This window comes from Anarhichas minor, unplaced genomic scaffold, assembly GCF_050575085.1.
Source record: "Anarhichas minor isolate MPS153535 unplaced genomic scaffold, ASM5057508v1 ptg000017l, whole genome shotgun sequence".
NCBI classification, from domain to species: domain Eukaryota; kingdom Metazoa; phylum Chordata; class Actinopteri; order Perciformes; family Anarhichadidae; genus Anarhichas; species Anarhichas minor.
In genome coordinates, this window is record NW_027466463.1 from 11147002 (window position 1) to 11174684 (window position 27683).

General features: G+C 41.8%; 2 protein-coding genes across 5 annotated transcripts in view; one reads left to right on the forward strand and one right to left on the reverse strand.

Moving 5' to 3' along the window:
• The first annotated feature begins 661 nt into the window (after positions 1–661).
• LOC142951777 (uncharacterized) lies at positions 662–5068 on the forward strand. Its single transcript, XM_076093577.1, has 6 exons — positions 662–1483; positions 1570–2132; positions 2218–2365; positions 2469–2839; positions 3711–3804; positions 3888–5068. The coding sequence occupies exons 1-6, from the start codon at positions 662–664 to the stop codon at positions 4614–4616; spliced, it is 2727 nt and encodes a 908-aa protein (XP_075949692.1). The 3' UTR covers positions 4617–5068.
• Positions 4798–27683, reverse strand: part of LOC142951776 (myosin phosphatase Rho interacting protein) — a 46758-nt gene continuing 23872 nt past the window's right edge. Inside the window, exons 6-26 of one of the 4 annotated variants that reach the window (XM_076093575.1) lie at positions 24703–24925; positions 24194–24362; positions 22380–22512; positions 22123–22239; positions 21011–21067; positions 20835–20903; positions 20623–20712; positions 18635–18744; positions 18447–18485; positions 16640–17390; positions 16428–16544; positions 11872–15624; positions 10895–11042; positions 10686–10791; positions 10216–10375; positions 10026–10133; positions 9862–9948; positions 9601–9763; positions 9167–9252; positions 8823–8905; positions 4798–7781 (exon numbers count right to left, since the gene is read on the reverse strand). In XM_076093575.1, the coding sequence (XP_075949690.1) occupies positions 8873–8905; positions 9167–9252; positions 9601–9763; positions 9862–9948; positions 10026–10133; positions 10216–10375; positions 10686–10791; positions 10895–11042; positions 11872–15624; positions 16428–16544; positions 16640–17390; positions 18447–18485; positions 18635–18744; positions 20623–20712; positions 20835–20903; positions 21011–21067; positions 22123–22239; positions 22380–22512; positions 24194–24362; positions 24703–24925 (6519 nt within the window). In that variant the 3' untranslated portion in view covers positions 4798–7781; positions 8823–8872. The remainder of the gene's footprint in view (positions 7782–8822; positions 8906–9166; positions 9253–9600; positions 9764–9861; positions 9949–10025; positions 10134–10215; positions 10376–10685; positions 10792–10894; positions 11043–11871; positions 15625–16427; positions 16545–16639; positions 17391–18446; positions 18486–18634; positions 18745–20622; positions 20713–20834; positions 20904–21010; positions 21068–22122; positions 22240–22379; positions 22513–24193; positions 24363–24702; positions 24926–27683) is intronic. The other 3 variants (XM_076093573.1, XM_076093576.1, XM_076093574.1) reach the window with 3 other exon arrangements.

Here is a 27683-nt window from a genome sequence, read left to right on the forward strand (position 1 = left end):
TGTTACACTTTAAGGCCTGATTACTTTAGTTGTTGGACTCTCCATTAACGGCAGATATGGCTCCTCATATTGTTAAGTAATGATTGAAGCAGTATTTTTGTAGAGTGGATGTTATTTAAAATGTAGCAATGAAGATAAATCGAACTACACTTGAAATTGAAATACATTTTTAATTTCAAAAACTTTATCAAATTTATCAAAACAGGAAGAAATGTAATTGAGTACTTCCACTCATGGTCACATCTACTATCTTCATGCTGTATTCATTAAAGTGCATTATGTTTTGTAGTTTTACAATTATCACTATTATCTGGTGCTCCCCTCAGCTTTACCGAGCTTTATAGCGAGTTTCCCCCACTTTTCCACAACTTTACTTGTTGTTGTAACGTTGTTTTAGGCCAAAGGCCCTTTCTTTTAGCGATGAGCTGGTGACTAGGGTGAAGCATGTAAGAGAGCGCAACTTGTTTACCACCAAGAAGCCCAAATACTCAGCTATTGTAGGTTAAAATGCTTTTGTCTCTTAAAGGAAATGTCAGTGCAGCTACTTTGTGAGATGGTGTTCCCCATTAACTTCCTCATTTGCTTTTCTATCTTAACATATTTTTAGATTGCTTTGGACTGACCTCAGTGCGATCTGTGCAAAAGTAGCTGTCAAGTAAAGATGATGCGAGCTGTCCTCTTCCTGCTTCTGCTCAACACCTCGGCCTGCTGTGGTTTTGGCTTTAAAGGGTGCTCTCTGAACTTCCCCATGACAGATGTTATATGGTGCTTCAACCAGAACATCGCTAACCTCTCTGATGTTGTTAGCATGATACCAGATAACATAACAACCATCAACCTGTCCAAGAACAAGATCAGGGTCATCCCCCCTGGATCATTCAGTCAGATGCTTGGGCTTAAACGCCTGGACCTGAGCCAGAACCAGCTGTTCTCTCTAAAAGGAGGAGAATTCAGAGGCTTGGGCGTCCTGGAATGTCTCAACCTCACCTGCAACAACATCTCGCACATTCACTCTAATGCCTTTGATGGACTCACCAGGCTACAAACACTGCTTCTGATCCACAACGTACTTGCAACAATCTCTCCGTGTATCTTTAAGTCCCTTCCAGCCATTCAAGAAGTCAATCTGTCCCTGAACAAGCTCAAGGCCTTCAGCTGTGGGGACTCTGGTGGTTCCGCCACTCTTTTGCGGCTCGACCTTTTCGCAAACAACATCCTGAGGGTTAATGTGAGCTGTTTCCCTGCCCTTGAGTACATCAGGCTGTCCAACAACTCAAAACTGGAGCTGCAGGCTGATGTTTTTGCCTCCAACCCTAGGCTGAAGAGTTTGCTTTGTCAGGGAGTTAAAGCAGAAGTGCTGGTGGGACTCTTGGCGGAGACAAAGAAAAATCTCTCTTGGGTTGCGTTTTCTTTGTTTGTGGAGAAATCTCCACTGACTATCTGTGGAATGTTAAAAGGAATGGACCAGCTTGAGAAAGTTGAGGTATGTGCTCTTGTTGCTCATGCAATATCAGTGTTTCTTTTTTAATGAGTTTTAAATAACTATTCTCTTCATTTAATTTGATACAGGTTGACTTAAAAGGATCCAGGTTACCTCGGGCTAACTACAGCCTGCTGGACTGTGACACTCCACCCGTGGTTGTTATTGAGGATGCAAACCTTGGGAATGTTGCTCAGTTGTCTCTGGGTAGGGGTAATACGAGCAAACTTTATCTCATCAACTGTGGGTTGAAGCAGATATCTCGTACTACATTTGACGGCTACCGAAGCCTGAAAATGCTGCAGCTGAATCATAATAAGCTCGACATTCAGAGGGACACAGTCAAAGGCCTGACCCACCTCACGTTTTTAAGCTTTGACACGAGCAATATCCGCGACATTGACCCCAACTGGTTCGTCCCTCTGAAGAGTCTGACTCGCCTGTCTCTCGTGGAAAATGAAATCACTGAGTTGACACCAAAGGTATTCAGTGCCCTAACTCGACTTGAGCAGCTCTACCTACAGTTCAACCTGCTGAAGTACATCACCAAAAAGCCCTTCAGTAAGCTACGGAGGCTAACGAAGCTCAACCTCAGCTTAAACATTATTGATTTCATCGAAGTCGGCACCTTCCGAGACCTGACGAGCCTTACGTATGTAATATTCCCTGCTTGTGCATTCATCTTTCCTCAATTTTTCTCATTGTCCATTTATTTAACACATTCATCTGTCCATTAGATACCTGGACTTAAGTGGGAATCGGATCAAGATGCTGACACCATATATTCTGTCTGGCCTGATCAATTTGAGGAAATTTGTTCTGTACAACAACCGCCTCAATTTTAAATCCTATGAAGCTCCTTTCATAAACCTTACTTCTCTGGAGGTATGACTTGTTTTTTGAGAGTCAATTGTTAAAAATAGTGATGCACTTTATGTATAAATCTGTTCATATTTGTATCCGTCTTTCTTCTATGTCAACCCTGGAGTATCTGGAGATGAACTACCAGGGTCCCGGGGGTCAAGGCATTGGTATCATCGGACCGCATTTCTTCCAAGGTCAACGTAGACTTATCTCTGTTGCCATCGGGCACAGCATCCTGCTCGACTTCCACCCCGATGCCTTTGTTCCTCTGGTCAATTTGAAACACCTGTACATAGCTGGTGTTGTTATGAGAACGACCAACCTGAGCACAGTGTTGTCCCCTCTGAAAAATCTGAAGGAGCTGATTCTTTACAGAGCAGACCTTGATGCTCTGCCTGCTAACCTGATGCCACCAGATAATACACTCGAGATTCTCAAAGTCCAGTCAAACCACCTGCACACTATGGACAAAACTATGCTGGATGCTCTCCCAAGGTAGAAGAGCTACTGAAATGTCGAGCAAACAGCTTATTATGGGGGGGTCAGCTGGACACCTGAAGATTAATTTGAGCTCAGCAGTCAGTGTTGCTAGATTGGGCTACTATATGGTAATATAACCAGACAAATTTTGTATCTGAAGATTTCTGCAAGAATTGCATTTTTCACCAATTAGAGGGATGAGCACGCCTGCTCTGGAAACTGCTCAGTAACCCCCTGATTGTCAATATACCATTCATCCTCTGAATGCCCTAGGTCACTAGTTTGTTCAAAAAAATAGTATTACTGTGTGAAATGGCCTCTATAGGGACTAACATCATCACACATGGATACAATTGGGCTCATTAGTTGACAAGACTCGATTTTAAATTTAGAATGAATGCAATTCCAAGACTGTTTAGGGACCCCAGTATGCTTAAACCAAAACTGCATTAGATTAGTATTAAGTAGCATGTCTGTAAAGGGAAGACTCGTGGGACCCCAAAGAACCCATATTCATTCACATATCTTGAGGTGAGAGGTCAAGGGACCCCGCCATGCAAGTCTTCGCTCAAAAATTTTGCCTAACTTTTGAGCGTTATTATGCAAGTACGGTAACGATTAAAGCTGCATCCAGTAGTCTTTAAACAGGGCAGAGTGCTAGCCTGGCTCTGTCCAATTGTAACAAAATCCACCTATTCTACCACATTTTGATTTTCAAATTCTACTTGTCAAATAAATAGACATATTTGCATCACTAAAATAGAAACAAATTTAGAATCTAGGTACCTCTTCTGTGTCAACTTTACCTGTACTGACATATAGATATTTGGTGTGAATTAAAATTGAATAAAATCTGCAACTTTGGTGTATATTTATGTATTTCCAGATTGCGTTCTTTGGACATTACAGAAAACCCACTTACCTGTACCTGTGATAATGCCTGGTTCAAGACCTGGGCCATCCACAACACTCATACACAGGTAATAGCTGGAGACACTGTGATAAGTATTAATGTATGTTGTAAACCAACAAAAAGTACAAAACTTTCTTAAATTCTCTCTAGGTGTCCTATTTGTACAGCCTGCACTGTGACAATGACAGGAGATCTGCCTTCTTGTGGCAGTTTGACGATAAGGCCTGCTCCTATGATCAGGTTTCCTTCACTCTCTTCATCGCCTGCTCTGTGGTGGACATGTTGTTTGTATGTGTGTGTCTGGCCTGGCACACACATGGCCCCACTCTGCGCTACCTGCTGCTCGTCCTGAGGGCAAAACTACGTGGACATAGAAGGGCAGCAGGGACCAAATTCCAGTATGATGCATTCATCTCCTACTGCTCCAAGGATGAGGCCTGGGTGATGGAAGAGCTGGTGCCCAATCTAGAGAGGCCTGCTGGTGGTGAACCGAGGCTCAGGCTGTGCCTTCACCACAGAGACTTCCGGCCCGGCGCTGCTGTTCTGGAGAACATCGAGGCCGCCATTCACAGTTCTCGCCACACCATCTGTGTGGTAACACGTCACTTCCTCCAAAGTGAGTGGTGCTCTGTGGAGTTTCAGTTGGCCAGTTTGAGGCTTTTATGTGATGGCAGTGATGTCCTGCTTCTGGTGTTCCTGGAGGAGATACCTGAACACTGTCTGTCTCCCTACACACGATTACGCAAGATCGTACACAAGAACACCTACCTGCTGCGGCCTCAGAAACCACAGGAACAGGACGCTTTCTGGGTCAGACTGATCGATGCTTTAAAACACAATGAGGAGGGAGGAAGAGGTGGAGAACATGAGTTGGCATAGCTAATTGGCTAAACCAAATGATAATAATTTCAACATACCCACAATTATCTGTTCATGACCTGTATAGTGTATTGTGAATTGTTTTGGTAATTTTTGATGTAATTTTAAATGATTATATATTATATATTATTTTGTCGATTAATCGTTTGGTCTAAAAATGTCAGTAAATACTGAGAAATGTCCATTCCAGTTTTTCAAAGTCCTAATGTAATTTCTTGAAAATCAGGAAGTCTGTTTGAGTGGCTGAAAACAGCATTTTTGCATGAAAAATTACTTATACGATTCATCTATTATTAAAACAGTTAGCGATCATTTTTTGGTCGATCTACAACTTGATTAGTCGACTGATTGTTGCAGCTCTAATAGTATTGTAGTACTAGTGATATAGTATGAAATGAAGATGTCATAGTATAGTATGAAATAAAATAAATGAATTGATTTGTCATAAAAATGTCAAAGTATATACCATGAAATACTTTCATAGTATAGTCTGCTATAAAATATGTTATAATAATGCCATAATATGGCATTCCATGAAAAAATTCATAAACATTTCAAAATATTAATAAAAGTCATTATAGCATGTCGGAAAAAGTCATAGTATAGCATGTCGAAAAAAGTCATAGTATAGCATGTCGAAAAAAGTCATAGTATAGCATGACGAAAAAAGTCATAGTATAGCATGACGAAAAAAGTCATAGTATAGCATGTCGAAAAAAGTCATAGTATAGCATGTCGAAAAAAGTCATAGTATAGCATGACGAAAAAAGTCATAGTATAGCATGACGAAAAAAGTCATAGTATAGCATGTCGAAAAAAGTCATAGTATAGCATGACGAAAAAAGTCATAGTATAGCATGACGAAAAAAGTCATAGTATAGCATGTCGAAAAAAGTCATAGTATAGCATGTCGAAAAAAGTCATAGTATAGCATGTAAAAGAAAAGTCAAAAAAGTCAGTCACAATTTTTTTTCCTGTACCCAAGCTCTTTTTTTTTCTGCAGGATCTGGGTCATCAGCTTCATGAGCCACACCTGGTCCACGGAGTCTCTTTCCTCCGAGGGCCAATGTTTTTATGTTTTCTGCAAACATTTTTACATATCCATGAATGCTTACTTAACCGATTACTGACTTTCATGTTTGATTGTTGAGTTGCGATTAAGTAATTCCAAAAAACATTTTTCTATGTAAATGTGCTAAAGAATTCACATTAATATTAACGTCAAATTAAAATGCATAATTTCCTGTGACCAGTTGCATTTGTATATCACCACACCAATCATTAAGTAAGAGACAAACATGATTTGACACGGTTAGCTTGCTAACGGTCCCCCGGATGCAGCAACACAAAATTGATCGTTTTGTAAAATGAAAAAGTGATGCAGGAGACAACCCTGTGCCACTTAAAGCTGCAAAGCATGTTGTGGGGAAATATGACCCTGAATACATACATTTGGACTTATAATTTATTAATTACAGTTGACAGTGGCATAACACAGATTTACAGCCCAGTTTATATTTTGTCAAGTTGTTCCCCTTATTTAATTGTGAAAGGTCGAGTGGATGTGCTGAAGGAAAAAAAAAAAATATTACTCCAAGATTTCCAAACACTTCATTTATTTGACATTATACATTCAAACGAAAATAAAAAATATTCATATATATATTTCATATAGAGCTAATGAGCAAGGTACAAGTTTAAAACAAAACACAGAAGTCTTGTGTGGCATGCATATATATATGCATACATACAGATATATGCATGCATACATATGTAAATATACATACACATACAGTATATATGCATGCATACATATGTAAATATACATACACATACAGTATATATGCATGCATACATATGTAAATATACATACACATACAGTATATATGCATATATAGATACACATATACATACACACAAGGCGTGGTTTGAATACTATACAGTGTGTATTCTTAGCTGCACAGGTTTCGTGGATGCTTATATTCTACACTCAGTTGAGGCTTGATTTTAGTGAGAGGTCAGGGGTCGGGCCAAGTGCTTAAAGACTGCTGCTTACAGTAAAACATTTCAATCTCAACACCTAAACAGTAGGACTTGCAAAAGCAAAGCTCATTAGTGTTAAGAGTTTCACACTACAGCATTAAGTAGGAAAATGATGCAACATGATCATTCTGCAATTCAAATGACACTGTACAGTCATGCAAAGTCCTATATAGTTGTTTTTTTCTGAGATGATATTCTCACACCAAAGTCAAAACTGAGCAAACACAAATCCAGGTTTTAAGAAACTTAAAAAAAAAAAAATCCAGTATCACTAACAAGTCACAGTTGCTCACTAAATTTGACATAAGTCAGGATGTTTGGTTGCACTGCAATAATTGATTTGAAGTCACTAAACCAATTTGAGACAAAAAAAAAAAAAAAAAAAAAGAAGCTTCCTCAAGTAGTCAAGTGATAAGTGCAATCCCACCCCTCTTTTCCCCCTTCACACACACACACAAGACACTCCATTTTATAAAACTCTCATACAAAAGCAAGTTAAGCATCACATTATTTTCCACTATCAATCAAACCATAGTTATAGTACAGCAGATGCCCCAACAATCAATAGCAAACCATACTATTACATATATCCAGTAGTTATGTACAACAGAACTGGTGCAACATTAAACACATACAAATTATTAGATATAGAAACTGTAACAATAATAAAATACAGCAGATACTTAATTCGTATAGGGAAATATATATTATTCATACTGTGTATTGCTGTCTATTTTGGCATTTTGGAGGATCAGTAAAAATACTGTCATGTATCCCTCTCGCAGCTTATTTGACACATCTCCCTATTTGGACAGATTATATGATTTTTCTTTAAAGAAACCTAATACAGGATTGATTCAATAAAACTTAAAAAAAATTTATAAAAAAAAAAAAAACTATGTCAACTTGTCAGAGGCATGGAAGCAGCAGGTCCAGGTTTAAAACTGACCTTGATAAATGTATTTCCATTTCCAATAATAGTCGTCAGCTGTTGACCAAAAAACCCCAAGGCCAGGAAAGAGAAAAAGAAACACATCAGATTCCTGATATTCAAATCTTTTTGGAATCTTTTGCCTCAAAAAGCTTCATACGCTCCTGAACAGTTAGTCCCTCTTTCAGGCTCTGTTAAAGGAAAAGGAGAAAGTAATTTATTGTTCATTAATGATAAGGGTGAATGTGGGCAGAGAAGAATGTTAGAAAAACACACAAGAAAAGCACAGACGTCACAAAATGGGAATTTGTTTTTCTGCTCTGGAGGACATACTTTAATCTCAATGTGAGATCTACAGACAAAAAGTGTGTTAAGATGGAATATGGTCATGCCACATAACGGTAGGTACTGGTGCGCACAATACACAAATAAATTCAAAACTCACAAACAGACAAACGATGACAATGACAGAAAGGCTTTTTACATTAACAGAGCAAAACAATGTTGGAACATATGAGATATGTTCCATAAAAAAATAAAATAAAAAGAGCGCTCTCATTCCTCTATAAAATGACCTGAGATAGTTCATTAGTCCACTGATGAGCAACACCAATATTCACGACCCAAAGAACTTAGTTCTGCCCGTCAGCTCACAGAAAATGTGTGAATGACATTGTTAAATACTAAATGCTTACTATGGGTAAGCTGAAACACTTTCATTAGATGTTGGATTTTTAAAACAACAGCTAGCATGGCCCAAATGAAACAAAATCCACCTACTTGCACCTCTCAAATTAACACTTTTGTTTTCACACTTTTTTTGTATCAATCAAACAAATGAGATAACGTGGAATTTGTGATCTTTAACAAGGGGGAGGTAGGCAGATTTTGTATTTTACTAGCCTGGCTACAGCCATCTCCCTTGTTTCCAGTATTCAGCTACAGCTAACCTGCTGCTGACTGTAGCTTCATATTTACCGTACAGGGGAAAGAGCGGTATCGTTTCCCTCATCTAACACGCGGAAAGAATACAAATAAGTGTATTTTCCTAAAGTGTTAAGCCAGAAAGGCTTTTGGACAAAGCGCCTAAGAACTGCTAATGCTCACGTCTGTGACATTAAACTAAGAGGTAGCTACTACAATCAGCTTTGGTGGTGCAGGGGGGGGGGGGGGGGTGGAGATCATGCGAGGATGTTAAGGGCATGCTTTGCTCTACATCATGCTATACCTACAGCACATCTCAGGGCAGGGGTTGGGGGGGAATCACCCCACAATGGGGGTGTCAGCTATCCCATGAGACCTGTTCAGTGATAGACTGACGGACAAAACACACAGATGACAAACTTACAGGACAAGAGACTTTCAGGAAAAACGTCGCTACCAACTGTGGACCACATTTCTACAGTGTGCGTTGCAACAATTAACAGCGATAACGTCTGCGCGACAAAAGCGTCAACATCACGTCACACAGCAAACTGAAACGGTAGCTTTAGAGAGTGCGTGGAATCTTCTCCAAAAGTACAAAATGCCTGTAATTTCGGGAAGGAAAAACTATTTTGTTCAACTCGAAACTCACCTTTGACCTTAATCCTCTTGATTGCTTGGAGGCTGTTGATCGTTCCTTTTTCAGGAAATCTGGATTACTTTTTGATTTCATGATATCTAAAAACACAATGAGTGAATGCTATTATCATTAACTAAAGTAGCATAATAGTTTGGTAGTAGTCAATTTTACAAGCAATATGATTTAAATATGTGACTTATATAAGTGCTGGGTCGCTAAAGACCTGAGGTACTGTATGTAGGGACACTATAAACAATAAACTGTATGTGCATCCCATTTTAATTTTCCAATTTAAAAGGCGTTTACGTTCTCCAGATCTCAACAACAGCGACAAAAGAGGTTGTCATTACTCCCGACTGGCTTCCATACTTACAAAACTTTGGAGATGCAAAGAGTTTTTTGGGGTTAATTCAGTGGTACTGATTAAATGGACATTTCCTATTTACCGTATCCAGATGTGACCGTTCCATCAACAGTCCTCTCGCCTAAAGCTTCTGTGGCAATGAGCAGCTTCTCCTTCAGTTTGCCGATGTCGCAGTCAGCCTTCGCTTTCACAATGCTGAGCTCTGTATAGATGCCTTTATATTTTTCGGTGGCATATTTCTTGTCCTGTTGAAATCAAACCAATGACAAGGCCTCTCAGTTTTTCAAATGCTGTTATAAGACATGATGAAATACAGGAACACACTTTTCAATAAATTGCTTACCCTTAACGCAGACTGCAGTTCATCTTTCAAAGAGTGGATTTCCTGTTTAAGATACTGGATCTCTGACTCCTTAATTCGAAGCAACACCTAGAAGAAACAATCATACGATTTAAGATCAAATCGTGTGTGTTTGTGTGTGTGTGTGTGTGTGTGTTTACACATACCTCCAGTTCATACACATCTTTGCCTTGGGTAAGTGGTGACAGCGCTGTTTCACCACTGAAACAGGAGCGCATCCGAGTGATCTCTGTAGTCAGTCGGTTATTTAACTCCTGTTGGACAGAATAAACGTGTGTTTTGACCCGTTAACACAAATGTGTTTGTATGTACTTGTGCATAGATGGGCATTCAAACCTGGTTGTGAGCGTTCAGCTCCTGGTTCTCTCTCTGACACTGCCTGAGGGCCTGCCTCTCGGCCTCCAGTGCCTGGGCCAGGTGAGCGTTCTCCAGATATTTCTGAGAATACTGCTCTGACAGCACCTCAAGTTCTCTCTGGATGGACTGCAGCTCCTCCCTGGACAGTCAGATCATCACAATATCACCAATTCTCATCTGATGTTTACCAAACCAGCCTAGACATGAGTGGGTCTTTCACTTGTTATTATGACTTTCCCAAAAGCCTTTTAAAAAGTTGCTCCAGTTAATCAAAATGTCTCTTGCCATCCCCCTAACCCATACTATAAAGTGACACAATTTTTCTCAACCTGAGGACTCATCGGAAAAACATGAATATGGTTTTCAGGGTTTGACTTTTTTTAAATCAAAGAAAAAGTCAAATGAAAAAGTCAGCTCTTTTACTTCTCATTTGTAAGTATAAAACATACTCGTATTGTAAGCGAAGTTCATCAATGTCAGAGTTCAATCCACTCAGTTGGGACCGATGGGTCTTCTCCAGTTCCTCCTTGTGCGCATTCTTCATCGCTTCGATAGCTACATTTAAGATAGATCACACACATTCGATGACTGAATGTTGGTCGTGTTTTAAAGTACAGAAATAATTGGTGGTAATAATTAAATAATTAGTCGTCTTTACCAGCAATTGTGGCAGCCGTCTCCTCAGCCAATAGTCTCTCTCGCTCTTCCATAAGTTTGGAAATCTCCCTCTGATGCTGCCTCTGGAGGTCATGTACTACCTTCTGGTGGGTGTCTTCCATTGCTGTAAAGCCACGTTCACACGTGGCCTAGTGGAGGAGAGGATCAACAATTCGTTATCACAAAATGTGTTTTGAATTTACAACCTATAATCTTAATTAGTGACCATAGATTTCAGTGCAATATCTATTAATAGTTCACTAGACTACATGGTGTGTCATGCAAAATTAGTGATAGAAGCCATGCAAGCTTGTTAGGATTTGAAGGCCAGCTATGTTAGAATGAAAGCTGCATAATTGTCATTAATAGACTGAATTTCCTTCCATCATTGAAGGTGGGAAATGGTATGTTTGTTAATACAATACTATAATATCGATATCTTGTTGGCAAGCGAGGCATTTTACACTCAATTGACTTTGGGGGGGGGGGGGGGGACATGAACGTCTGCACCAAATGTCCCAGCGATCCATCCAATAGTTGATAAGACTAGAAGATAATTCAGGGCATCAGCATTCACAGGAAGCACCGCCTGGGAGCCACGATTGTCTATGCCAAATATTGTGCCAATCCATCTCGTAGATGTGGATATATTTCACAAGATAATGAATGTTTATTGTCATAAATATAACAAACAAATAGAAAGTTGTGGATGAATGACAGACCTTCCCATCCCTACAACCACGGTGCTAGTATGGCTCTAGGGATGCAAGCCAACTGATGCAATCTCGATTGCAAGTTTTATGGGTTCGGGTTACAAATAATTTACAAATCACACCATTTCCCAACTCCAAACACTCTGTGTCCATCGGCAGATTGCTAAACAAAAGCAGATTGTTGTTAAGCTATCTTACTATTTATCTAGTACTCTCACTTATTTAAAAAAAAAAAGTCACTAAAGTAAAATAAAAGAGCAAAAACCTTAAGACTTTCAAAGTCTCTCTGGTATTTCTCTCTCAGGCTGGCCACGTCTCCTTCTAGGTGCTTGTTCTCCAGCTCGTCCCTCATGGTGCTCATCTGAGCCTCCAGCTCCTGGACACGGTCCTTCAGAACCACCATGGAGTCCAACTCTGAAACGGTCTGTGCATCCTCCCTCTTCCCTTGCTCCTCCTCTTCCATTGGTGTCGCGGCCTCATCACAAGGAAACGAGTGGGAAACCCGAGGATCCTTTTTGTTCTCTTGGTGCCTTTGGATACATTGAATGTTTTCCAAATACTGGGAATTTAACTTTTTAATCTCCTGTTTGTGGATATGCTCGAGCTCACAGATCCTCTGTTCAAATTGCTCCTCCAGTTTCCTCACATGACCCTCGTGTCGCTCCTCCATGGTGCCCATGTCCACGAGCAGAACTTCTAGCTTTCGTTGGCTGTCGGCTGTCGTCTCCATGACGGCCAGCTCGGTTGAGGCCCGGCCTTTCTCTGCTTGGCTTAGCTCTTGCATGTGCCTTTGCTTCAGCTCTTCAGTCTCCTTCTTAAAATGGTCTTCCAGGAGAGCCAGTTGCTTCTGCTGCTGGGAGAGCTGGTTCACACGTTTGCTGATCTCACTCTTTAATGTATGATTCTCCTTCTGGACAGTGGACACTGCTTGCGTGAAGTTCTGGCGCTCATCCTGTAGGGATGCTTCGTATTTCTCTTGGATTGCACCGACATTGCGGGCATGCTGCTGGACGAGAGCGTCCATGTTCTGACCGGTCTGTTTACACCAGCCCAAGTCTTGTTCATGCAGGGCCCGTAGCCTGCACGCCACATATGCCACTTGAGCCTGGATTAGGGCTTCGCGCATACAGAGAGAGGTACTTGTGAAATGATGTGAAGTTTGGTGGCCCAGAAGAGCATGGATCATTTTAGCCAGTCCAGGGTGGTTTTCACCACTTTCTATCTCTTGAGCATACTTATGGAGGATTGCTGCTTGTCTTTGAAGCTCATTAGCCAGGTAGTCATGTGCATTTTGCAGTGATTCAATTGAGTCGACACCACAAGAGGGCATTTCTCCAGCCAGGTGTCTGTCTACAATTTCCTCAGCCAAGCCTCTAGCCTCCTCCATTTCAATCTGCTCCATGTAGGGAGCAAGTTCAGGGGGGCGAATGTCTGCTAATTTCGGTTTACTAAACCCAAAGTTCTTTTTGACTTCCTTTATGACATTTTTCAAATCAGGCCTTTTGGAAGCTTCAATGATTGTTTTCAGAGCCAGTTCCCTTTGATGCAGGTTATCATGGGCATGCGTCAACTCCCTTTTCAGTATTTTGAATTTCTCTTCGTAGCAAAGTTTAAGGTTCTGAATAGAGTAGGCTAGCTCTGCTTTAATGAAGGTGTTAAAGATAACTGTAGCGTCAACATCTGCATCAGCTGAAACACTGCCGTCTTTGGATTTAGCATCGTCCGTCTTAGCTTTTTCCAATTCTTTACAGAATGAACTCTCCAACATCAACTTCCTGGTCAAGACATCAGCATAAACTATAGCCAAGCAATCTTTGTCACCCGTTTTAATGTTCTCCGTCTCTTTCCATATCTCAGCAAGAGACTGTAAGATGTCAGACTTTGAAGTCTGTATTAACAAAGCCATCTTGTTCAAAACGACTGCCTCAAACGACAACGTTTTGGCAAAGAGGTGCAAAGCTTCTTTATCTAGAGCTTCTGGGGTTTGATTTTGATGGACAACTGGGGACTGCTCTTCCAAATTCTTATGTCCTTGTCGGATGTACAGTGATGCATTGAACAAATCGTTCTCTATCTCTGACAATGAGTGCAGCTGTGAATCAGTGGTATCATGAGAGCCTCTGAGAATAGTCCCGACTTTCTCTCGACTATTTTCCACACACGCCAGTGCCTTGGCATAATGCTTATTGGCAGCACTACTCTGTATCCCACTTTCACAACTTAACTCCTTATCAGGGTTAGGCTTTGTTTCGGTCATCTTTGGATCGGTCATTGAAATGTCCTCTGCTTGGATGGATGGTTGCTCTTCTAGATTCTGTGTGAGGTTTCTTAGTTTATCCTCAGTGGCTAGCAGCTTAGTCTCTAGGGAATGTATGATAGAGATGAACTTCTCTGGGTCACTACTGTGAGATAAGATGATATCAGAGGACATTTTTTCCTCACTTAAATGGATGTCTTCATTTACATCCTGGTTAACTTTTTGTCTCGTGTCTGCAAAGGTACCGCTCAAGTGACTCGTGTCTAGGCCCTCTAGATTTATGTATTTTTGGCACTGAATACCGGAAAAACGTATCCTTGGTCTCTTAGCTTGAGACTCCTTATCATCTGGGAAGTTATCCGTCTTTGCTGTATTGTCAAAGGAGAGTAAGAGCCCTTGGTTTGCTGATAAGGAGGCCGATGTTTTAAGCCTCGACTTCTTGCTCTGTTCTGGGATTTGCTGCCTTTCTACACGTAGGTCAGCATAGCCCAGCTGCAGGGCATTGAGATGCTGCTCTAGCTCTGCTATGCGGTCCTTTGCAACCACAAGCTTGGCTTTCAGATCTTTTTCAGCACTACAGGGCTCAACCTTATCTAAGATAGTTTGATTCATTTGACAAAGAAGCTCCTCCTTCGCTTGCAACTTCTGTTCCGTTTCCTCCAAGCTGTTGCCAAGTGCAGCCATTTTAACAAGGGCCTCTTTCAAGTCCTCTTCCTTACGTTCCACTAGCCTCTCATACATCTCCTTAGTCTGCCGGATCTCCTCCTCTTTTTCTCTGAGGAACTGGCTTATTTTCTGAAACTCTTGGGTAGCCCTCTCATACGAGTGCTCCAGGGTGTAGTAATCAGCCTCTTCCGTTTCCAGACGATTGCGGAGTTTATTCACCTCACGGTCTGCTTCTCCAATCTGGTTAAGAAGCTCCTGGCAGCGGCAAGTGAGATGGCCTTTCTCTTCTTCTAGCCTACGCATACTCTCCCTCAGTGACTCTACCAGGTCGGTCTTCTGGGCCAGCTCCACTTGCACTTTCAGCATTTCCTCCCTGCATTCCCTTCCTCCAGAGGCCTGCCTCCCTCTTAACAGGGCCTCCACCTGCTGCTCAGCCTCTAACAGTCGGTTCTCCATCTCTTTCTGTGCCGTTTCAGCCTCGGCTAATCTTCGATACAGATTCTGCCTTTCACTCTCGTGACTCTCTTGCATGCTATGCTGCTCCCTCCTCAGGCGCTCCTCTTTCAGTGCCTGACCCTCTTCAGTTGCACTTAGCCGAGCAGTCACCTCTTGCAGCCTCTCCTGCAGCCTCTGTATCTCTCTCATGTGGTCCCGTTGCAGGGCCTGCTGGCGCTCCAGGTGCCTGAGGGCCTGGTTTCTCTCCAAGAGGCTGGCCTCTATATCACGGAGTCTATCTTCACTGTCCTTTAGCTGGGCTCGGAGGGTGGCCTCACCACGGCCATATTCCTCTTCTTGTTCCCTTGAGCGCCCCTGCTCCAGCTTGAGCTCATTGCGCATTCTGGCCACAGCCTGTTCACTGGCCAGGATTTCTGCCATTGCAGATGCTAGTTTCGCCTGCAGAGCCTGAACACCAGCCTCATGGTGGTCTACAGCATCCTGGGCTTCTGTGTAGCTTCTCTTTAGTGTCCGAATCTGCTGCTGAGCAAGGTCCTGTTTGTGCTTTTGCGTCTCCAACTCGCCCTGCAAATCTTGACTAAGCTTGTGTAGGCATTGCCACGGCACTCTGTGCGGTGAAGAGGAAGGGGGTGTTGCATTCTTGAAAAAGATTGATGAGACAGTTTCATTAATGACATCACCTTACTTCCCCTACCATATACGGAGAACCACATCTCGGGGGTAACCGGGAAAATACATTTTCTCCTTTCTTGATATGAATCTCTTTTTTTTTTTTTTTTTTAAAGCTTCCACTGTGCTTTTTCAGAGGTGACTTTGAAAGAAAAAAAGAAAAATAACTTTGGTGGGTCAATAATATAGTGATTAAAAAAAAAAGACAAACTATTATATGATGCGATACAAAAATGACATTCTATCTCTGTGATAAGTTCCCGGTATAACTTAAAACTGCACAATGTAAAAAAGCATTTAATTAGTTAGAGTATGCAATTCTGAAACACCAAAAAGCATGCAGAAATCAAGCTTGGAAAGGGCACACAGACAAAGCACAGCGCAAGGTTTCTTAATCAAGGTTCTTACCTCAAGCAAATCAGACCAAATCAATTACTTTCCCAGGAGATGTGAAACTCCGTAAAAACAGTTAGTGAAAACTCATGCTAAGAACACCACAACCAAGCGGATCAGAGAATAAGCACCCACACCAGTTAGTAAAATTTGATACAAGTTACAGTAGCAGACATAAATCTGATCTATCATGAGCAAGTAGACTGTATAACAAAAATACTATCTACACATGTACAATTAATAACATTTACTGTACGTTTAAACAATATATGTTTACTATCTTGTAAAACATTTCTTTGTGAAAATCGGAATGCTATTTGTACATATCGTCAATATTAAAACCCATACTAATCCTGCACGATGGATGGTGAGTGTAGTACCTGCAGTATATAGCCATCTCTGGCACTTTGTTCCTTCCCTAGAGCATCTTCCAACTGCTCTTTTAGAACATTGTTTTGCTTCTGTAGTATGTCCAGCTCCTGCTGCTTCTGTCCCAACTGAACAAAGAAAGACAGAGAAGAGATAATGAGATAATGAACGAATGGTAGAAGATGCTCATAAACACGTATGACGCCACACTAAGGAAACTCACCTCTTTGTCGAGCAGTGCAGCAAGCTCATGTGCAGGCAATCTGTCAGAGTTTCCTGAAGCTGTGTTGATCGGCACTTGCTTCTCGTCTCTTAACGGTGTCGTCTCCACCTGATGCCATCGCTGCTCAATCTCTTCTCGGACACCTGAGGTTCTGTTGTCCTCCTTATCTTCACTAGCAGGATGGTCTACTTCCATCTTTCCTTGCTCTTGGCATTCAGGTATTGATGGCTGTACCGGTGGTGTAGTGTTTAGCGTGGAGGTCATGGTAACAGTAACACTATTTGGCATGTGGGTTGCACTGGTTGTACTGTGCGGAGGGACGCCCCTCCTTACACTCTCTTTTTCTGCTTCTACTGTCATAGAAGGTGGGTGAACACCTGAAACAGAAGAGGCTTGGAGGGAGGAGGTAGAGCTAGGAGAGGACGCTAATGAGGAAGGGGAAGAGGAAGGAGAGCAATACGAGGACGTCGTTGAGAAGGATGAGCCGAGGTCGACAGTGTCCGCTCGGTCCTTCACAGGCTTTTCTCTCCGTTCTATTTTGAACTCAGACCAGTCGAAAGTCTTGGAGCGACCCTCTCGTCTGCGCTCACGAACTCGGCTTTTTCGGGGCTCAGTCAGAGGGGCAGAGGCATTGTTGCCCGCTGGCTGTCGGTGGACATCAGACTTGGGGGCCTCAGGACTGGGACTTGGCTCAGAGGTGGCCTGTGGACACGGCTCCAACATCACGTGGGCTTTTGTCTTCTCGTCAGATCTGAATGAACAAAAACACACAAAAAAAGAAAGAGGATATGTGTAAGATGATTTTAACAGAACTGAAGATACATTGAAATCAAGCTACATTAGTATTACATAAAGCGTTGCTGGACAAACAACGATGCGTATATTTGTGGCAGAGCATTGGAAGCATGATAATTAGTGAAATGCGTCCAAGTCAGAGCATCAACATCAAAATGCTTATATGGAACACTGCATTAGGCTGAAAGCAACTTTGGAGTTAATCTTCTTGATCTGAGGTAAGCCTGATGGCAGACGCTTGCCTTTAGTTGCTATGTTAATGCTATTTGTATAAACTAGTAGCTTAATGTGAAGAATGCGTTTGATTGGCACTAAGTAGTGTTGAGGGGCAGAGCATTACAAAAAAAGAGACCTGACGGAATAATCTATTTTGACCACGTTGTGCGTGTGGAGGTATGAGTAAGGGGAAAATGAGAAGGAACAGAGCTCAGGAATGAGAAAGGAGGTGTCTGTGAGGCGCTTTGCAGAAATACCAAAAATATCACGTCTCTTCTTGGAGAGAGGTACCTAAGAGACACACTGGCAGAGTGTGCGGGTCAGTGCATGTACACAGTATCAGATGTGATGACCCATCTGAAAGGCAACACTCTACAAAAAATAAATCTTTAGATGGTTTTAAAAAAATCCTCAGGTGAACTGTTTTTTTTGGAACAGTTAGTTATCTCAGCTCTTCTCTCCATTCACTCAAGACATTTTCTGTCTGTGCTGCAGTTGTGATTTTGTTCTGTGATCACTTCCAAAAGTTAGTGGACAACCACATGATGATTAATCATTAAAACCCTCTCTGCTTGTTGATCAACAGATGGCTGGCGGGCTATTCTAGTATGTTGATGTGATTGCAGCGTGTGTCTCTACAGTAGCACAACTGACGGGGAGACATTACTCAACAATCACATGACATAGGGCGGGACGACAAACACGCTGGGGCTGCCATCGCTGAGCAATTACATCACTGTTCGAGGAGGGGGGGGGGGGGGGGGGAGGGAGATATTCAACACACAAGCACTCCAACCTGGGCTTCAGAACGGACAGTTTCAGAGAGATGTTTTTCCTGGAAGCAGGTTGAAAATACCGGTTGAGGGAGGAAGAGAAAGAAGGAAAGAGAGGGTGAGGAGGAGAGAGGAATTAAAATGAAATATGGGAGAAAAGCAGCCGTCAAATCTGCCAGTGGTTAAAGTGTTAATCCTCTTTGGGTATTACCGGGTGACATCTGGAGCAATAGTGGGTCGCACATTCTTCATGATGGCCTGAATCCAGTTGCGACGGATTCCAGAGGTCATGGCCGACAGGGTGCACGCTCCCTCTTTACACTGAAAACAGACATTTCATTTAAAAGACTGACAGGGATGAGACTAAATGACTAAAATATATTTTTCGACACTTGTTTTTGTACAAGCCTAACATAGTATTTTAGATGTGCACCAGTGGAGTTACCAAGACAATGCTAGAATCACTTGTTGCTCTTCTTTCACTGACTGTAACCAGAGGTGTGTAGAAGATTTATATTCACCGCATAAGATGCCCTTCAGGATCTTCTTTATTAATTGTACGTGTAAAAGTAGCTTTAATGCAAAATACTTCCAACTCCAACAGGAATACATTTTGAAAGAACACACTTCTTCTCAGAATGCAGTTTTATCAGCAGAACAACAATAGAAACCGTGAAATAAAGACAAACATTCTTGGCCTCACTTCTCCTTTGCTTTACTCCGTTTCGCTGTTAAACAAGTTAGATGATGTGTGCGTTTTATGTGCAATACATTCAATCTGACCGTGTATTCAAATCTAGATAGAACTTTGCAATATTTTGTCGTCTATGATTGCCACTTCCCTTCCTTTTGCCACAATGTGGAAAACAATGTGTTGTTGCCCTGAAGACCCAGCGCACGAGACCCTGCGGGGCTGTTACGGCATCACAAAAAGCAAGTTTGTGTGTAGTTTAGGATGGGTGTGAATTTGCTGCTTTACGCACAACTGCTACTAATCCATTACATCAAACAACAGATTTTAATCATGTATATGCAATAACCATTTAATGTTAATAGCCTCTTGCTTTAAAATTGGTTTAAGCTGTTTACAATTACACAAAGTTGCATAGTTATTTGAGACCTTTCTTCTTAATGTCATAGATTGCAAAATATGACATTTTTTAGTAAAGTGTTCTGAGCAGTATAACTCGCTAGTAACACAGCTTTATTGTGTGTGCAATACATTAAACTTAAACCTTAAATACTTGGAAGTTAAATGTTTTCTACAAGAACACAGTTTCTCATTAAAGCTTCTGATGACACAGTAATGGGGTTGAAGCAACCCTGTACTCTATTGACCTGCTCTGACTGCATGACACAGTCCCCTTCCAGTCTGACCGTGGAGCAGAGGGAGCAGACATTAATACTGGAGTTATTCATTTCTCGACACCAATACCATGTTGTTCTCAGCCAAAGAGACAACGATCCCTTTGACGTCTCTATTTCTGACTTCCTCTGGAGAAAACAGCTAAGCTGCTTCAAGCTAATGTAAAGAAAAGAACTGACCTTGTTGTTATTAGTCTCGTAATATAAGATTATTATGGTGAGTTTAAATCTATATGTAGCAGAAACCAAACCCACACTGACATCAAATGGATAACAATTGAACTGCATAGCAGCTATAAGTGTCTGGTAAGTATTTTGCCAGCAACAAGTGCTAAAAATGTTTAATGGCCAAAGGATTATACAGCGAAAGCATTTTGTCATAGAATTCACTGCAGCATCCAACTGCTCAACTCTTCTGCAATTAGTAAGTTAAATTACTGTAACATAACTGTTTTTTTTAAACATAAGTGTTATTGAGCAAATGTGGACACGGATGGGGTTTTTGAATGCAAGAGGTTAGGTAAACATATTGTGCAGGATGAAGGACAAATGGTTCAGAGAGACAAGCAGGGCTGCCGACGGCTGTAGCAGATTTAGACCACCATGATGTCAGCCTCTCGCAGAGAGATGACAAGTCAAGAGACATCCGTCATTACGGACAAAGAATCCTTTCAGAAAGACAAAACCTGATACCTGGAGTTGCACCGCATGTTGTCGAAGGCTGTTTATAGACCGTCAGCAGGCGGCAGAGCTCGAGCGTGTTGACAATGAGTTTCTTCTCTACTGGTGATTAACGACACAGGACAATCAATGCCGTGAAGAATCAATGCTCACCAGGATTTGGAAGCCGTAATTCCTCTGGACAGGGAACTCTTGGACATCATAACATGTGGAGAGGTCAACCTCACCGTCCAGTTCTAAAGCCTAAGTTAAAAAAGTTTAAAAAAATGAAACGATATAACAAAAACAAAAAAGTCCTTTAATTAATTATCTATTCATTCAAATTTACAGTCAAAACCACACAGTCTCTAGAAGACGATGTTTACCTCCTCGGCTATCGAGTCCTTGTAGTACCTCAAACTCTGGTCTGTCAGGACAAACCAGTGTTTCTTCCACTGAGAGGGAAAAAAGAACATTCATTTGATTTCACCGGAGCCTCAATGAGTACAATATAATTGTATTCAGTAGAAGCCATGTAATCCCACCAATGAAAGCCAATTACCATTCCATCTTCATACAGCTTTGTCATCCATCCTTTTTTGAAGTTCAACAGATCTGGCTGCAAGTAAGACAGATTAGAGTGATGTGATATTATATAAACGCAACTAGATTAACTCATTAAAAATCAATAAAAAAGGAAATTCAGCCACCACTTAGAAGTGACTTCCGATTAAACATCAACCACACAAATAGAACAAAGTACAAATATAAACAAAACTAATGAAATGATATTTTGTTGAAACATTTTGTGCTGATCGGTCACTATATTGGAAGTTGTCATTATGCGAGCGTTGATGTGATGTAGTCAGAATATAAAATTGACATCACCCCTTAGCACTGCTGCATTTATGTGCATTTGTTTACATTTAAGTCCCTACCGCAGCCTAATAAGTACAAGTGAAGATATTCGGCTCCAGCTAAACAGACGGACTGGCGGGAGCTGGACTTTCCGTGTGAAACACAAACTGCTGCACATTGAAACCAAGCTCAAGTCTGTTTATAGACTCCAGAGTCAATCATTAATCCAAAACCAGGCTTCTGCTCACTCAACAATACCTTCTTTCTGTTGAGCTTCATCAAGTGTGGTGTCACCGCATGGCAAAGAGTCATTCTGGTGGTTAACTGCCTTCACTTCATATGTTGACAATCTGTTTCTTTCCGTCTGTCCCATGGACATATTACACAACTGCGGCTGCTTCTGTGCTTGCTATTTATAATCATCAGTGGCGGCAGTGGTGTGCACATAAATGTGTGCGTCTGAGTGGGCGGGGGTTCCGGCAGCTGCAACCAGCCCAGAGAGACGGACCACACACTGACTGGATCACCCCTGCATTACTGAACAGACCGTGGATCAGTGGCAGTTTGTCAGACTGGTAGGAGTCAGACGTCAGGAAGATACCAGTGCAACTTGAGGGCTACTTTAATCTCACTTTTGGAAACTGAAGAAAACTAATGCTAATTCAATATTGTATATGCAGCAGCATGTGGTTGGGTGCATGTGAAAGTTAAATTATGTACACTGACCAGTAAATAATGCCATTCCCCCTGAGCAGTGCACATTACAAGAAAGTCCATTTGGCAACAATATACTTTGGAAATACCGTCTGTACTCACAGTCATCGAGGACTCGGTGACTCTGCGGTCCAGTGACTTGGCTCTTCTTAAATTAGCACAAGTGGAGCTGGACACATCAGGGACCGAGCGATCCTTTCCTGCATCCAGTGACATCTCCTATAAATAGAATTAGTATTAGAAATTAGAAGTAATCCCTTATCAACGTTACATAGTACATTTGCCCTTCAGTGGATTGTTTGGGTAGTTCACACCTTTTTAGATTTATTTGTTCAGGATTAAGAAAGAGGAAAACATACATGGTTGCTAGCCAGATAGCGCCTCTCGCTGCGTCCTTGTCTCTGGATTAACGTGGCGTTAGCGGAGGGCTCATTTGAGCTGCTTACGTCTACAGGCTGACCCTCCTCGAATCTGCCAATGATTTGAGAACGCCTGACAGACACAAAGGGACCATCCTTTTCAGAGAAGTGCTGGATTCACAGTACATACAGTATTTCACTTGACAAAAAAGTATTTTCTGACAATCAGTTAAATATCTTAATCATTCTTTTAAAAAAAAAAGGCATTTTGCAGCACAAAAATAAATAAATTTCTTCTTAAAAATGCAGCACATAATCCTCACATTGTGGCAGAATCAGCATATAAACAAGACCAAAGCATGTTATGAAAGCAAATTTGAGCCAAAATCAATGTCCATAATGGATACAAGTAGTTTCAATGTATTGTGTGCAAAATGCACTGCAGCCATTAGCGCAAAACACTTACAAAATACATAGGAAGTTTGACTTTGGACATCATTCTAGACTCAAAGACACTTTCATAGACAACAATGTGAAAGGTAGAGGTAATATCCCCAAAGAGACCAATCCAGAGATACATCAAAGAATAAAAAGGCGTTATATAATGAGATTAAACTTTGGAAGAAAAGGAAAAATGATTAGGATGGTTGGTTAGACAAATTTAAGAAGCAGCAACTGCAACACAGCGTTACCTTAAGGCTCTGCACTTGTTACTTTATGTGTGTGTGTGTGTGTGTGTGTGTGTGTGTGTGTGCACAAGAAAGAAAGATCAAACAGTATGTAAACCCACCATCATTACCAACCACCAGTACATTTGAGTATGCACATTATATACAGTAAATCAAGTATTTATGAAACGGTGCGAGTGTGTGTTCTCCCAGGCAGGGCAGAGATGAAATGATAGAAAGCAGGAATCAGCGGTGACCAGCAGGGAACAGCATTGAGAGAGGAGGGGCGGAAGGGTTGGTTGAGCGTTTAGCTCCGAGAAGCCCTGTTCAGTAGCCCCTGGAAAAGATTGAAACGACAAAACAAACTAGCAAAGTAGCAAGAGCAAAAGGTAGAGATCAGTAGAAAAGAAAGTAAAACGTGCATTTCAATCCCCAAATCATTAACGGCAAACCACTGGTAAAGCTAGGGGAGGCAGCAGTGCTCAAGATACAGGAATGTCTCAAGGAGAGCAGCCACAGGGTGGTGCTAAAAGAAACTGATAGTGCTGATGCTTTAAGCAATGCATGAGCTTCACATAGATTACTTGGCATGCTATCTATATGTTTTAAGGCTATGTCAAGGGCTTACAACCAGTGGTGCATTGATGATTATTAATCATGTTTGGCTGCCAGTATAATCACAAGTGAGTCTGCATGACTTCAAATGTCTCTGTAGAATGTTTTTTTGCAGTCTGCCAAGCATGCCACATATACATAAGCTCTTACCTGCGCTCCTGCCCAAACAGCCGAGCCACCTCCTCTCTGCCAGGACTCCGGGTCCGTGCCCTCAGCTCTTGGCGCTTTTTTTCTGAGCGGAAGGCTTCGCGGTGACTCAGTCTGCGAGCCCGTGGCACATCAGACAGCGCCGCGTACTCCCTGCCAGGCCGGCCCACTCGGCCTCCTCCCCCACTGACACTACAAATGCTTCCTCCTCCACCACCACTGCGTCCCTCCCAGGTGGGTGTAGTCACGCTGGGTTCGGAATCCAGCGAGCTCTGGGAGGAGCTGATGGTGGAGTAGCTGGGGGAAACGAGTGCACCTGGAGAAGGGAGAGGATCTTGGGAGGGTTGATAAGGGGAAGTTTGGGATTCGGACTCAGAGTTGTACCTGGGACTGAGAGCTCCTAAAGAGGAGGAAGATGCTGAAGAGGACAAGGGCAGATGCTGGGGTGGCTGGGGCGGCTGAGACTGTGGCGAAGGCTCCGACTTGGTCTTCTCCAGGGAAAAGTAACCGCTCTCCACTCGTACCTTGCGTCCGGTGGTCATGGTGCCGCCATCTGAAGCAAGAACAGAGTGCAACCCGTATGAAACTCCCAAAACAGTGTGTATATAGTGCTAAAGATGTGAACATACATTACATACCTGTGTACGACAAAATAGTGACTTGACAAGTTTCACCGAACAGTTGGCCAAGTGGCTGAATTCTTAAGCGACAGAGTGAAGAAGTTGACTAAAAGTAAGTGCGACTTAAAAATGCCTTTATGTAAGCAGTGATAACAAACTTTCCAAAACCTTTATTTATTTATTTTAAACCTAGTTTTCCTCATCACAGTGAAACACTAGCTGAAGCATATGCAGGATGTTGAGGAAGTTGCATGCTGTCCTCTTAGTCCTCACCATCTTGAGTAGTGATACTGGAGTCTGGTTGGCTCTGGCTCAGCTGGCTTAGACAGGAGGCACTGCGGCTGCAGGGGATGGTGGCCCTGCTCCAGCGGCTCTCCTCCTGCCACAGAGTGGCACGGCTCATCGGGACACGCTCAGCACTGGCGATGCTGCTGGGCAGGCAAGGGATGCTTCCCCCACTGCTGCTGGTCACCGTCACCTTGGCAGGGCCGGGCTCCTGGGTGGGGGTTTGGGTTGGAAGGAGTAGGTGGGAAGAGGAAATGACATATTGGGAGGTAAGGTCACAGAGAGACTACGAAAAGGAATACGAGGAGGAAAAAAAGATTGAAGAATAATTAAATACTGAAAAGAAATGTGAAACTCTGATAAAAGGAAATTTATTTTTTATTTATTTTTTATTGCTTTTATTACTTGGGTTTTTAAGTATGCGTCAGGTACATCTAATATCAAGAAGACAAAGCCAAAGAAAATGTATTATTAACGGTATAACAATAAGAGCGGTAAGAGATAAGGAGGATGTGTCGAAACGAGAAAGAGATCGACAGCTAGACAACGAACAAAGAGCTCATTTCTGGCAAACACACCCGTCTTATTGATGATTACAGAAAAAAAGAAGAAAAATATTCCATTCTGCAGCGGCAGAATATGTTGCAATAGATTCTCTAGAATAAAATTAGGGCTGTACTGAATGTCATCGTTTTACATTCAAAGCTTCTATTGAGGTTTTCATTGAAGCTTTGTATGCCTGTCGTCATATTTCATGACGTTGCAACTGTTGTTTTTTTGTTTTTAATTAAATCAACTTTAATGAGGATAACTCAGTGAGTGCCTCCCTTTGACGGCAGTGAAGATGTTTTTGAAAGGCTAAACGGCAACAAATATGGATTGAAGCAGAATAGAAATGATAACATCCAACTTTTCCAATAAATGTTGACTTTTGGTCCTTACAATGCTCTGGAGTTATTGAAAATCTTTGAATCGCATGAGTGGAAACAGTCCTACTCAGCAACCACAGGAATCTATTTCTACAAATAATAGTGTTGCATGACCTTTATCTGCAACTGTGCAGAAATACCAGGTTTAAACAAAATGAATAATGGATGTTGATTTAGAATGTGACTGCCAAAATTATGATTGATGATTTGAAGCTTTGACCTATTCAGTACAGCCCTTGATGAAAATCATAGAAGTCATCTTCATCTGAGTAATAAATACAAAGAGCAAACTAAATTAAACGTACATTGTCCCCAGTACATATTGGTTGGTCATCAGCATTTGAGTTCACCGGAGGAGAAAGATTTCCAAAGCAAAGAAACAGCCGACTTTAATCACCACAAACACGCTGTTGTGCCAAGAATCACTCATATCAGTGTAGAGAAGCAAAAAGCATGTTCTATTTAAATCACCCTTCACCTGGATCGATCTGGATTATAACAAAAAAATAATTTATTCGAGAATTTCAAAGCCACTAAGAGTGAAGCAGGATACAAGGTTTGGCCAAGCTGAACTCACTGGGTGTCCGTTCATGTCTGCAGTGGAAAAACACTGGCTTGCAGTTTCTCCACCCTGCCAATCACAAAAAGCCTTTGATGTTAATGCCTGCTATGTAGTGCTGATTTATAATCAATACAGGTAAACCCATCTGTCTCAATGATTTACAGTTTCTGTACTAGTTGAACTATGGTTTTTAGTTTCTTATTTAGGCCAAATTCATGCATATTTATGGCATGAAGCATTATTACACGCCTTTTGTTGCTGATGAGCAAACACAAGAATCTGAAAGTCAAAACTCCGTTCAGTTACAAAATGACACACAAATAAGTTTCCCGTCATACGTTTTGTACTCAAGGTCAGGTGCTTCAATTTAGGGGCACCACCCAGAAGGACAAACATGTTACAGTGCTCAAGCATTTACAACAGTTTCCGAGCACGTGTCTCCAGCAACTTCAGTCAAAGCGGGAGAACTGTGGAAGGTGGAGATGTGAGCCATTTCCATCCCAGAACTAAACAGCCCACGAGACAATAATAGAAACTGACATGAGACGAGCAGTGGAAGCTTAATCACCCTCACACATTAGCCAAAAATGATGTTGCTTGGCCTCGACTGTTATTTCACATACATGCAAGAAAACAATGTATTCCTGTTCTGATCTATATTGGTGTTTAAAGCAGATACCAGGAACCTTTTGTGATAAAACGTAATTTGTAGTAGTTACACTCATATACACAGAGGAAAGTAAACAGTCATGGTCATCACTGTCTCACCACTGCCCCTCTGCAAATGAGCCTTGTTAGTGTCAGCCTGGCGCGGTCACAGTCGGATTCAGGGCGCCGTCATTAGAGAAACCAGACAATGAACTTCAGAGAGGACTTTGTGCGCACTCACCACAAATTTGGCTTCTCGTCAAAATGGGGTTAGAAAATGGGGAAAGCTGTATCCCACGGTGGGTGGGCTGTACGATATTTTATAACAAGCGCCTATATTTCATCTCATTATTGAAACAAATATTATGGTAATAAAGCTTTACCTAGTCCTGTTATTTTATGTCTAACTACCGTGGAGAAATTGGATCGGTTGGTAAGGATACTTTTACAGAACTCAACTTCAAGTCCTGAATTTGACTTCTTTGACGACAAGCGTCAACTTAGAAAGCAATCTGTTTTGACCAGCTACACAAGATCAGTGACTGAACAGGCAAAAGCCTGGCAGGTAAGACGGCCTCTACTGGCCATGACCAACCAAACGCATAAGTGAGAGGATCATGGTCCCATTGCCGAAAGTTACTGCTGAATGTTATTTTATCGATAATGATATCAGGAATATTCTGATAGCCCACGTTTGTTCGCAGCCTTCACGCCAGGTAAAACTGTGCATGTATGTGAAGTAGGTGACCAGTTGTGTAAACTTGTTATTCACACTCTTTACCACTGACAACTGCAAATGATCCAAGTGTATCTAGACGTATAAATACATT